The sequence below is a fragment of the Danio rerio genome, chromosome 2 (assembly GCF_052040795.2).
Source record: "Danio rerio strain M-AB ecotype USA chromosome 2, GRCz13ab, whole genome shotgun sequence".
NCBI lineage: Eukaryota > Metazoa > Chordata > Actinopteri > Cypriniformes > Danionidae > Danio > Danio rerio.
This window is the reverse complement of record NC_141022.1, coordinates 44,215,001-44,228,489: the sequence shown is the minus strand read 5'-3', so window position 1 is coordinate 44,228,489 and position 13,489 is coordinate 44,215,001. Positions and strand designations below refer to the sequence as shown.

At 35.3% G+C, this 13,489-nt stretch overlaps 1 protein-coding gene across 6 annotated transcripts in view; it reads left to right on the top strand.

Moving 5' to 3' along the window:
* The window catches only part of uggt1 (UDP-glucose glycoprotein glucosyltransferase 1), a 60,144-nt gene that overhangs the window by 30,761 nt on the left and 15,894 nt on the right, over positions 1-13,489 (top strand). For all 6 annotated transcript variants that reach the window (XM_087239427.1, XM_087239430.1, XM_087239428.1 and 3 more), the window contains 7 exon segments: positions 702-797; positions 882-984; positions 4,525-4,604; positions 5,001-5,190; positions 8,660-8,818; positions 8,905-8,990; positions 9,090-9,174. In XM_087239427.1, coding sequence (XP_087095553.1) covers positions 702-797; positions 882-984; positions 4,525-4,604; positions 5,001-5,190; positions 8,660-8,818; positions 8,905-8,990; positions 9,090-9,174 — 799 coding nt within the window.

Here is a 13,489-nt window from a genome sequence, read left to right as displayed (position 1 = left end):
CCAAGTTAGTTTATTCAGTTCACTTATAGTGCATGTCTTTGGACTGTGGAGGAAACTGGAGCACCTAGAGGAAACCCACGACAACACGGGGAGAACATGCAAACTCCACACAGAAATGTTAACTGACCCAGCCGGCACTCGAACCAGCAACCTTTTTGCTGTGAGGTGACAGTGCTAACCACTGTGCCATCGTGCCGCCCAGGGAAAACAAAATCAAATATAAACTAATAATAATTTTATTCTATTTTTGTAATTACTGGTTCTCAAACACTAACACGAGTAGCTATTCTTTCCTTGCCTTTTGTTCTTCAATGCCGTATTTTCTCCCCTAAAATTATGTAAACAAAGTGCATTAAAATTGTCATGTAAATCATGTTGATAAAATCTGAGAAAATATTCAAGTTAAACAAAAAGCTACATTTTTATAATAATAATACATTTAAAATGGGCTTTTTATAAACTCAAAGCACTACAAGTATACAAAACAAAATAAGAATACAACCAAATACAAAATAACACACTTGGATAATAAAAATTACTGTAATAAGTCTAATTATATTGTGTTCTGGCATTTCTGAAAGTTAAAGCATGTAAAATTAAGCTTGTTTGAAACATTTGCTTTCCTCTACTTCCATAGAGTAAATTTATTGTATTTTATTTTGAGCCTTAGCCTCAATCATTTTGTTTTATTTGTGATTCAGAGCTAGTGATCTGGTGATGAAGGTGGATGCCCTGCTGTCTTCACAGCCGAAAGGGGAAGCAAGGATCGAGCACACTTTTGCTGAAGACAGATACAGGTACGTCACTTATTTTCACGCAAGGAAATTGCTAAATGCTCAGAATTCATTAACTAACCTTTTCCCCTCCATTCGACTTCACAGCGCTGTGAAAATCAGACCAAAGGAAGAGGAAGTGTACTTCGATGTTGTAGCTGTTTTAGATCCAGTGACCAGAGATGCTCAGAAACTAGCACCTCTACTCCTGGTGAGAGCTTCAGCACGGCTTCAATTTACATGATGTGACTAAACAATAAAATTAATTAAATTAAATTAGATTTTTCACTCAGATATTTAATAAGTTATTTAAATTCAATTAATCTTTATTTCTTAAGCACTTTTACAATGTAGACTGTGTCAAAGCAGCTAAACATAGAAGTTGTAGTAAATTGAAATTGAAACTGTGTCAGTCCAGTTAATTGTACTTTATTAGTAGGCATTCACTGAAAAGAAAGTTCTGGCCCATAAAGTGAAACCAAAAATGCTTTAATTATTTTTATTTTTGTTATTGAACTAAATAATATTGTAAGACTGTTTAAATTGAACTCATTAACTTGGATTATAAAACAATATTATAAAAACAAGCCAATACAACAACCACATTTTATTGACCATGAACGAGTGAAGAGGTGTCCGTTTACCGGTTTTGACAAGATGGCACTAAAGTCGTATTGCAGGTGTGACCAACCCTGTTCCTGGAGATTGACCTCCCTGCAGATTTCAGTTGCAACCTATATCAAATACATCTGCCTGTAATTATCAAGTGCTGTTCAGGTCCTAATTAATTGGTTCAGGTGTGTTTGATCAGGGTTGGAGCTGAACTTTGCAGGAAGGTCGATGTCCAGGAACAGGGTTGAGCATGGCTGCCCTATTGCAAGCTGCTAGAACAAGCACACTACATTGTCCTCTCAGCACACGAGTGCACTTTGGTTTTCCAGTGAGCATGTGTAGTTCGTGCATTGGTAAGTATACTGATTCATGAGCAGAATATCCACATAGCACAATGTTTAGCTAATTTTAGCTTTAACCATATTGCACATGATCTGCTGCTCTTGTGCTTTGGTCAGTGCAGCAACAAACCAACCTTTGCATGGTGCAATAAAATGAATGGCTTTCATAGCACAGAGTTTTCTGCGTCCACCCTGAAAAGCCATTTTTGGCTCATATTTTTGAACCTATACTGGTCTCATGGTTCGGTTACAATTATTATGGCATCAGTTCGGTTAAATCTGATATTTCAGTGCATCACAGTGCATTGACGATGCTTTTCCATACACAATTTTATATTTTACTTAGCAACTCAATAATTCTTGTATTAAAATGTATAATTTATAAAAACTCTCTGATCTATAAAAACACTCTTTTTGAATGTATCAAACAAAACTAAAGTACATGAACAGAACAACATGAGAATTTATAGCAAATAAACAAATGTAAATATTATACCGCTTGCTTTTAGAGCATTGTTTAGCAAGTTCTCAAACGCTTATGATTGGTCACTCTGCGGCGATCAGCTGATCCATTACAGACTGCGATGTGGTGGAGAAGTGCTCTTTGCAGACATGCTCATGTCTGGATCTACAAGTATTGTTATTGTTGTAACAGCCGAGGGAGAAGATAACACCTTATGTCATGAACACACCAGCAGGTCAGAGGGGCCACAGAGTGTGAGAGAGAGAGAGAGTTTACAGCTTTAATTTTTTCCTAGCTGAGTTCTGATCTACTTTTCTGTCAGTGAAAGACTGTCCAGCAAATTCACATGCAGTGAATTGTGCACAGTTATCTGCTTTTAAAGTAGTTTGACTGTTTTTATTACTTGTGGTCTCCTCCCACCATAGTAAGCTACCACCATATAACACATATGTGATAAATGATGTCAGTATATGATAACCAATTATGATTATTACTGAAATGATACTGATTTTTTGCATCTGAATCGAAAAAAGAATTAATTTTGACACCCCTATTAGTTAATGTATTATTTATCATTAATAATGAACAATACTTTTACAACATTAATTATAGTTCATCGCATAGTTCATCAGTGCATTAATAAAATTCTAAATTGTTCTTGTTAAAGGGATATTTCTTCTGTTGAACACAAAAGATGATATTTTGATCAGTGTGGGAACCTGTAATCATTGACGTCCATAATATTTGTTTTTCCTACTATGAATGTCAGTGGTTACAGGTTTCCAACATTCTTCCAAACATCATCTTAACAGAACAAGTGTCAAACAACAAGTCAAGGGTTGGTAAATGATCATAGGACTTTTGTTTTTGTGTGAACTATCAATTCAGAGGATATTTTTTGTGTGTGTGTGTGGGTGTTCAGTCATACCAGTGGGCTGCCAGTACAGTATGTCTGTTGGTACATCTTGGTTGGTGGTACTCTTGTTAAAGAGATAGTTCACCCAAAAATGAAAATGTACTTATCCTTAAGGGGTTCTAAACTTTTTTTTTCTGTTAAGAGGTTATTATCTTGAAACATGTCAGAAACCCTGTAGCCATTGCCATTTACTGTAGGCAAACCAATGAAGTTATTTAGAAAGTTGTTCGAAGCCCATTAGCCATTGACATCTAAAGTAGGGATGGAATTAATATTTTGTTGAATGTGGGAAACCTGTAACCAACCTGTAAACCTGTAATCTGACGTCCATAATATTTGTTTGTCCTACTATGAATGTCAGTGGTTACAGGTTTCCAACATTCTTTAGAACATCTTCTTAACAGAACAAGTGTCAAAGGGTCAAAAGTCAAAGGTTAGTAAATGATCATAGAATTTTTTGTTTTTGAATGAACTATCCCTTAAATGTGAGTTAAGAACTAACAATGAACAACTATATTTTTTATTACCTAGTGTTAAGGAAGATTAATAAAGACTAATGGGTAACACTTTACAATAAGGTTCATTAGGTAATGCATTTACTAACATGAACTAATCATGAACAACACTTGTACAGCATTTATTAATGATAATTGAACATTTACTAATGCATTATTAACATCCAAGTCCATGCTTGTTAACATTAGTAAATGCACCATGAGTTAACATGAACTAACAATGAACTACTGTATTTTCATCAACTAACGTTAACTAACATGAACAAACACAGTAATAGATGTATAGTTCATTGTTTGTTCATGTTAGTAAATGCATTAATTAACATTAACTAATGAACCTTATTGTAAAGTGTGACCGACTAATGCATTGTTCATTCTTTGTTCATGTTAATAAATACATTAACAAATGTAACCTTATTTTAAAATCTCACTTTATTTCAGTTAAATTATATTTATGTATTTATGATGATTAAGCCCTTATAAATTAAAACATTTGAGAAAGCTAATTACATTTTTTAACAAAATGTTTCGAGTAAGATGAACTTACATTTTGTACATTTACATGTGTAACCATCTGTTGATTTACAGATGCTACCAGCTGTACAGAGTTGTACAGGTCCATGCTAACCAGCCAAATTTTGACCTCCTAGCCATGTCAAGCTATTATTATTATTCCATAGGAATGTTGACCAAATGATGTTGCTTCATGATCTTGTCTTGCTTGTTCTATATGTGTGTGTGTTATATACAACATAGGACATCTGGTCCCTATCTGACATTTCACAGGTACAGTCAGTCAGTCTGCATTGGTTGGCTCTGTCTCTGAGAGCAGCTGTCGGTGAGAGCAGGTTCATTTGGGTGGTTGTACCTTGACTCGTGTCACTTCCTGTTTGTGCCCACTCAGGTATTGAAGCAGCTGGTGAACGTCAACCTGCGAGTGTTCATGAACTGCCAGTCCAAGCTCTCTGACCTCCCGCTGAAAAGGTTAGAAGAGAGAAACTCTGTGACAGCACATGCTCCATCATACAGTTACAAAAAAAATAAATAAATAGACCACTCGGAAGTTTCTCTGGATCATAAGAATTTTAGTTATGGTTTAGAGAAAAAATTCATTTTAAATTCTGTTAACTATTGATGACATAATGCCAATTTAAAATTTAAAAAAAGATAATTTAGGGTGAGTGTTGCATGAGATAATAATAAAGTAGCCATGTTTTTCTTGTTTATGTTTATTTTTAGACAACATAATACCTATGTTTATTTTAAAAAGACATAATAATTCACTCTAAAGCACAATGTCAACTTGCTTTTACTGTTTTGCTTTAACATTATTATGTTCTATGTTTCCAATAAAACCATGATTTTTTTTTTTCTCTTTAGTTTTTATCGATATGTTTTGGAGCCAGAGATTGTGTTTCTGACCGATAGTAGCTTTGCTCCTGGTCCGATGGCTAAGTTCTTAGATATGCCTCAGTCGCCTTTGTTCACTCTGAACCTGAACACCCCAGAAAGCTGGATGGTTGAGTCTGTCCACACACGTTACGATCTGGATAACATATACCTTGAAGAGGTAAGAGTTCTCCTTACTCTCATAGACTGTAATAAGACGAAGTGCTTTCTTCTAGTGATTTTAAGGAAATAAGCCTTGTGTATAAAAATGTTATTTTATTTATTTATTTTCATTTTTTGCCATTTTTTTAAATGTGTTTTAACCTCTTAAATGTCACTATCCTGATAGCAGGACATTTAAGTTAACTTCTATATTGCATTTAAATATGAATTAATCATGGCAACCTATAAATTGTTGGAAAGGTCAAAGTCTTCTGAACATATTTTAATGGTGTTTTTAGTTTTTATATATATATATATATATATATATATATATATATATATATATATATATATATATATATATATATATATATATATATATATATAGGAAGAGTAAGATATTAAAATCTTTGTTTTGTCACCCTTCAACCTGTTGGACCATTTATGGTTATGATTTTACACCCTTCCAGTCTAAACTTATGTAGGACCAGGCGTGCCAGTTAGAAATAAAATGAAGAATCAAATGATTAATTTAATAATTGAATAATTAAAATGTGTATAAATAAATCACAATTAAAATGGACAAATAAATAGACATATTTAAATGTTTATTTAAATTGTGTTTTAAAATGTCATTTTATAAAGCAATTAATCAATGCATTTAAAAATAACTTTTGAATGTATAAATAAACAATTTTTTTAATGTTTATTTTATTCATGTTTTAAAACGCTGATTAATCAAACAATAAAAACATATATTTATAAATCATTTAAAATGTATTAAAATGCATAATTTAAATAGCTTTTTAAAAAGGCAAGTTATTTTACTGTCTATTTGCCCCTTGCTTCTCTTTTCCTTTTGCTACATAAGTTTCTTGAGTTGAAATTAAATCTAGTTAAAAAAAAACATTGGACAGTCCACACGTGGGAGCAACCAATCATCTTTCAACTCAAGTCAAGCTAAACCTACTTTCGCCTGTGAATGAAATGCGCACTGTCATTGGACAGATACAAAGCTAAAGCTCATTTTAGCAAGGTTTAAAAAACAGCAAAGCGACTCAAATGTCAGGGATTTTTTTAGCTTTAGCTGATATCTGTTAAAGAATTCTCTTCTGGATTATCACTGTCTGTATAGAAAAGTTTTACAGATGAGGGATGACATTACTGTGGTCAGACGAGCTAAGTCAAAAGCACCCAGTCATTCTAGCCAACGTAAATTTTTTTGTGGTCGCCCATAAACTGCATATTACGGTACAGCACCAAAGAACTGGTCTAAACAAATACCAATACCGCAAACGCATTTTGTTATTATATATCACAGTGCCACACTGATTGATGATGAAATATTCACTCCTATTCATTAATTTCTTTCACGGTGCATCGTGGGATAGCTTAGCGTACATCAGATGCGCACTTTAGAATTTCACCAAAATTAGCAGATCATCTAGGTACTTCTCGCATACTGTTTTTCAGTTTCTATGAATTCAGACATATTACTCCGCTCGCATACCGTTTTTGCCGTACTATATAGTAAGGAAGTATGCATTTTCGGATGCAGCCTTAGTGTTTAAATCAGAAAAAAGTTCTTGTTTTTTACCCAGACATTTAAAAATAATGTATTTTAGAGCAGAAATCACAATACTGTGATTTATTTATTTTTTCCCAAAGTTATCGTACTGTTTGAATCATAAAGAAAAAAATAAAATAAAATTTTATATATATATATATATATATATATATATATATATATATATATATATATATATATATATATATATATATATATATATATATATTAGTTGAAAGCTTAAAATTTCTTAAATAACGCTGTTTTTTTATTTTCTACTCTATCGGACAAAAAAATCCTTACAAAATGTATTACGATTTTCACAAAAACATTAGTATCAGTAATAATAATAATAATAATATTCAGTAATAAGAGGTGTTAAGCATCAAATCGGCATGTTTTAAATACAATTAAATACAATTCAATGGAATATTAGGACATGTTGAAATAGAAAGTGTGGCGAGGCAGTGGCGCAGTTGGTAGTGCTGTCGCCTCACAGCAAGAAGGTCGCTGGGTAGCTGGTTCGAAACTCGGCTCGGTTGGCGTTTCTGTGTGGAGTTTACATGTTCTCCCTGCCTTCACGTGGGTTTCCTCCGGGTGCTCCGGTTTCCGCCACAGTCCAAAGACATGCGGTACAGGTGAATTGGGTTGGCTAAATTGTCCGTAGAGTGTGTGTGTGGATGTTTCCCAGAGATAGGTTGCGGCTGGAAGGGCATCCGCTGCGTAAAAACTTGCTGGATAAGTTGGCGGTTCATTCCGCTGTGGCGACCCCAGATTAATAAAGGGACTAAGCCGACAAGAAAATGAATGAATCAAATAGAAAGTGAGTTTAATACTCCAATTCATAATAATTTGTAATATTTTACAATATTACAGTTTTTTCAGTATGTTTAATAAATAAAATAAACTTTGGTGAACATCTTGTTTCAAAAGGATTTGAAAAAACTTGCAAAGCCCAAAATAAGAAAAAAGCGGTATTGAATGGATACAGTATGTGTACTCTATGTCAGTTTATCATTCTTGAAGTTGTGTTGTAATTAACCAATATATACGTAGCACAATCACCTCACAGCAAGAAGGCTGGTTCAAGCCTTGGCTGGGCCAGTTGGCATTTCTGTGTGCATGTTCTCCCCGTGTTCACGTGAGTTTCCTCTGGGTGCTCTGGTTTCCCCCACAAGTTCAAAGACATGTGTTATAGGTGAATTGGGTAGGCTAAATTGTCTTTCAAGAGTTCACACTTATATAATGCTTGACTATGATAGCAGGTTTGGCATGCTGTCCCGGGAGAGAACCCTGAGCTCGGAGATAGATGAGCCCAAGGTTCCCGCCTTGTCAATGAGCATTAGGAGGGATACAAGATCAAATAATTGTTCCCCAGATTTTTATTTTTTTTTATACTTTGGTTAATACGGTGGTTCTAATTGATTTAGTATTTAGGCCTTAAGTGCTTGTGACTGTTATTATAATTCGCTTATGTACATGTTTTTAGACTTTGGAAGGAACATAGAATTGAGGAAGTTGGAGAAGGGAAAGATGGACATTTTATCTCAAAAACGGAGATAGAGGGTGATGTTTAGGCCTTGTTTATAGTAGTTTTGCAATGATCTGATAGGCTAGCTAATGATTAGCGATAAGGATTCGCTGTAGTTGATCATATCACATACTCCTTTAAAAATTAGTTGTAAAACTTCAGTGCATGTGTGTAAATCGGAGTGTATGGGTGTTTGCCAGTAATGGGTTGCGGCTGGAAGGGCATCCGCTGCGTAAAACATATGATGGATAAGTTGGCGGTCATTCCACTGTGGCAACCCCAGATTAATAAAGGAATTAAGCCAGGAAGTAAATGATGATATATTTGTGGTTATTAAAAATGTATAATAAAAAAACAAATGATTCTACAAAATTCATATTTTCTGTGCAGGTGGACAGTGTCGTGGCCGCCGAGTATGAGTTGGAGTATTTATTACTGGAGGGTCACTGTTTTGACGTGACCACAGGTCAGCCTCCCCGTGGTCTGCAGTTCACTCTGGGCACTGCCTCCGACCCTGTCATAGTGGACACCATCGTCATGGCCAACCTGGTGAAAAGTCATCATCATTATTCATCTATGAAATAATCACTAAGTCTCTTATTAAAGGTCATCTTACTCTGATCCGGCTTTAACAGGGTTATTTCCAGCTGAAAGCAAACCCAGGAGCCTGGATGCTCAGGCTGAGGAAAGGCAGGTCGGATGATATCTACAAAATCTACAGGTACCCTATTACAGCCTGTCAGACGCCTGTCTCTCTTAATGTCCTTCTGTCTCTTGGCTTTATTGGTCGTTTGACTTTTTTTAAATTCCCCTCTCGCAGTCACGATGGCACAGACTCTCCAGCCGAAGCTGATGATTTAATCGTCGTCCTTAACAACTTCAAGAGCAAGATCATTAAAGTGAAAGTAAGTAATGGAGGGCTGAATCGGGTGACGGGGTGAGGTCACATATAAGGGCTCTCTGTCTGTTCAGATTGAGGGTATCAGCTTTTAATCTGACGTCACAGTTTCAAGGTCCAAACACTTTATCAGATGCCAAATAGCAAATGCTACTAATAGAATCACAGTGTGATTTAATATTATGATCATAATGTTTATTATTCATGGCCAATCTCAGATGGTAGACAATGGTTCATCTTTTATAAATCATTCAAATATTGGTGTCTGGGACCCAGCAAGCCCAGAGATTTGTAGTGAACACCACAATGATTGCATTTTGTATTAAATAACGATAGGTTTTTTTTTTTAACTAGCTTAACTCACTCCTTATAAAGCGGCTTTTACACAGTCAACATTTTGTAAAGCACTATAGAAGTTTTGAAGACTGACCTGACACTATGATTTTGTAAAATATTTGCTTTAATGTGTGATATTACTAAACAATGGTCTTAAATGGCTATTTTGGACTACATTTTATGGGAAAATTATGCTTTAAACGCACAGCAAGCTGGACAAAACCAATTCAATTTTGTGAAGCGTATAGTTTACATAAAGGGATACTTATCGTTATTTTTTTAAATGTCTTGTAGGGGTGTCACGATTTCTATTTTTAATCAAAATCGATCGAAATTTATGCTAAATTTCGATTATCGAATCAAAAAATAGAATCATCGATGCTGCCACGCCCCCATGTCACGTCAGCTTGGCTTGCCAAGCGGGAAAAAAAAGGCTTGTTGAAGTGCTTGTTAAACTGCAGAAGCAGGAGATCCGTCAACAGAACTTAAACCCTCTCCTCTTTCAATGAAGTCGCCGGTGTTTAAGCATTTTGGATTTCCAGTTAGTTATGTTGACGACGTTCGTGTTGTCGACAAAAAAAGACACAGTTTTGCAAGCTCTGCTATGTACGTATTATGTACGGTTCGTCCGATAGACAACACCAGCATCGCGATCCTCCGCCCGCCCCCGTTGCAAATCCGCTCGTGAAAAGTACACACTCAGGCCCTGTTTACACTGTCTTTGTTTTTAAATGGCATTCTAGAACGACAACAATTTGACATCCACAGTGGCGTGTAGCATTTCTGAGCAGCCCTCCTTCCTCTCTGCCTCTGAAAATGCACATCACGTGAGAACACAGACACAGACGCACATACAGCCTTGCGCTCGAGACAGCAGGTCCTGGCAGTCAGAGGACTGCTTCAATCTTTCACTCACTTGTACTTAGTCATATTAGCGAACACCTCAGATACTGTTGGCTGGTTCCTGTTGGTTGTGCGTTTTTACCGACGCCATTATAACGACACAGATCACTGCCTATTCACGAGTCCCGCAGAAAAAGTGATTGACAGGTGGTAATTATGTGTGTATCTTGCCTTGCCATGCAGGTCAGGTTGTTTAAACGGTAGGCTACAAATAATTAATTGGTCATTAATTAATTAATTATTCATAATCGAAATTCGAATCGAATCGTGCCTTTAGAATCGAAAATGTAATCGAATCGAGGATTTGGAGGATCGTGACACCCTTAATGTCTTGATATTATGGTAACATCTTAAAATCAACAGACACACAAGTATATTGACTAAAGCCCATGTTTTTTGCTAAAGATATAGATTTTCACAGTTATTAACATATATTCCCAGATTCTTGAAGAATATATTATGTCTGTTATATATATTAAGAATATATATTATGTCTGTTGGTTCATCAGTCCTCAGTCTCAGGCCTTTATTAAAGGGATAGTTCACCCAAAAATGAAATGCGAAAAGGATTTTGCATCGATTCTGAGATTTCTAAATTGCATCGCTATTCTCACTTGCATTCAGCAAGTCCTGATAGTTGGCTTTTATGTCAAGAGATTAATGTGAACGCAGTTTACTATGAAGTGTCTTGTGATTGGTGTAAACCTTTCCTAACATTATTATTGATTATTTTAGGTTCAATTAACATTTGTAAGGAATTGAATATAAGCAGAGTATGGCTTTTTGTGATGCACACAGCGTTATCTGTTGGTGAAAACTGAGCTCAGAATAGATTCAAGAGAGAAAAAGATATGCATTTAGAAAAATTCAGAAACTGAATCGATTTTTAAATGATTTTCTTTTGCCACAGCTTTACAATATAAAACATACATTGCAGCACACTGTAGATAATCAGAGATCAGCTATAAAGACAAAAAAAGTCTGATTAGACATATGCCGATATTAAATATATTGTGTTAATGAACATGTAGAATATTTATATTGTGGGCACTTTTTAAATTACTGTGACAAATTATTTATGATTTAAATGTAAAGTGCTTTTTTGAATATTCATGTTGTATTTGCAGTGGTGATTGCGCCGAATGCTTAGAGACTTAATAAGCTATTTATTATCAAACATTAAAATTTTCGCAAAAATCTAGCCAACGCCATTGCAAATTCTGTAACTATTTGTACCTTAGTTTGTCAACTTTCTAAGGTTCCATTTAGCATTGGTTAATTTAACTAAAATAAATGTGATGACAATTACAAAAGCATTTATTAGGTGATGTTAATGTTAATAGCATGTTAAAATATAAAGTCGTAATTGTTTTATTAAAGTTTTTTTTTAATTTTTAAATAAGGGGCTGCACAATTTTAAGCTTCTAACACCCGCTTATAACACAGAAGAAAAGGAGGAGAGGAAGTTCACTTGCTTGTTGTTAAAGTTACTGGTGACTCAAACAAGCATGGATGGTTCAAGCAGCAGCTCCAACTCTAGCGATGAAGAAATTATTATTGTTCACAAGAGCAATAAGCAGCTCCACGTTCATCTTGCCTCTGGGCATCTTCTTCAGTGTGCGTTCCTATTGAAAGTTTTGCGCTTGAGCGCCTCCAAATGCAGTTTATAAAAAATAAAAATATGCATATAATAATTATTACTGCCGATGAAAAATAACATTATACAAAAGCAAATTTTCATGAATAAACTGAAAAAGCCCCCTGAGATAAAGAAGGCATGGAGGCAGTGGTTTTTATATTTATGTAGGCTGGAAAATAATTTTTTTTGTAATATTTTAATCCTTTAATTCTTTTTCATTTGTAAAGATATTTGCATATTGCTGTACATCCTGCGTGTATTTAAGCAATGTGTAAGCAAGGCGGCAACTAACGCGCTCTGCGCTGGACTTTAGACCTGCTCTTAGCTGGTCTATTGTGCACTCTATTTTAGTTCCTCAAATAGCAACGCGCCAGCAATGTGCCTTAACACACCTCTCTTTTTTAGACCAGAACGCCTATGGGCGCACTTATGAGCACAAATGCATTTGCTATTTAAACAGCGTGCTGCAACACGTCAAAATGACACTTGCGTCGAGCTGAAACTTGCAAAAAACATTTGCATTGCGCCTTGCGCTGCATTGTGCCGGGTGTATGATAGGGCCCCAAGTCTGATTACCAATCGCAAGTAAAAAAAAAAAAAAGAAAAAAAAAGCTGAATCTGATTTCTGGCCTGTCGACTGGTGGATCTTTTTTATATTCTGTACATCACAAATGCATTAACAAATGGATTATTGGAGATGAACATGTTTCAGGAGAGTATGTGAGATATTCCTTCCATTTCTGCTCGACCTGAGAGATGGAGAGAGCGAGAGAGTGTCTTCAGTTTACTGCCATATACTCTTAATATCTGACAAGCTGTCACATGTCAGCCGGTGTGTGGGTGTGTGTCCAATGCGAGGTCTGCTGCTTCCTGTGGGGCTGTGGGTGGATTAAGAGTGTGGACTGGGATGAGTGTGTGTTTATATATATATCTGAATTTTTGACACGTCGTGGCTCTAAGTATACAGCATTGGCCGTAGGGAAAGGGTTTGTTTATGTAGCAGTACTTGTCTCGGGGTTTGGATTATTGTTTCCAAATCAGAAGTTGGCAGTCATGTTCAGTTTATTTCAAAATTAACCTCACCTGCCAGTGGCTGGTACATTGAGAAATAAATGTTGTTTCTCAAATCTTCTTTTTTAGTTTAGATACAGCATTTTGCATTGGATTTAAATTGTGTTTGTCCTTATTTGTTTCTGTTTTCTGGCCCCCTAACTGAACATACTTTATAACATATGAAATATAATATATTGCTAATGTACACTGAAGACCATATCGGGTGCCACTCCAGTAAGCTAAGAACCGGAAAATGCGGCTAAAATTCGCACAGGCTCACCAAAATTGAACAATTTCAATAACAGCAATTGTAAACATTTGTTATTCTGACTAAAAAGGTTTGTACTCAAATTTTATAATTATGAAATTGTACTCTGACATAAAACCAATA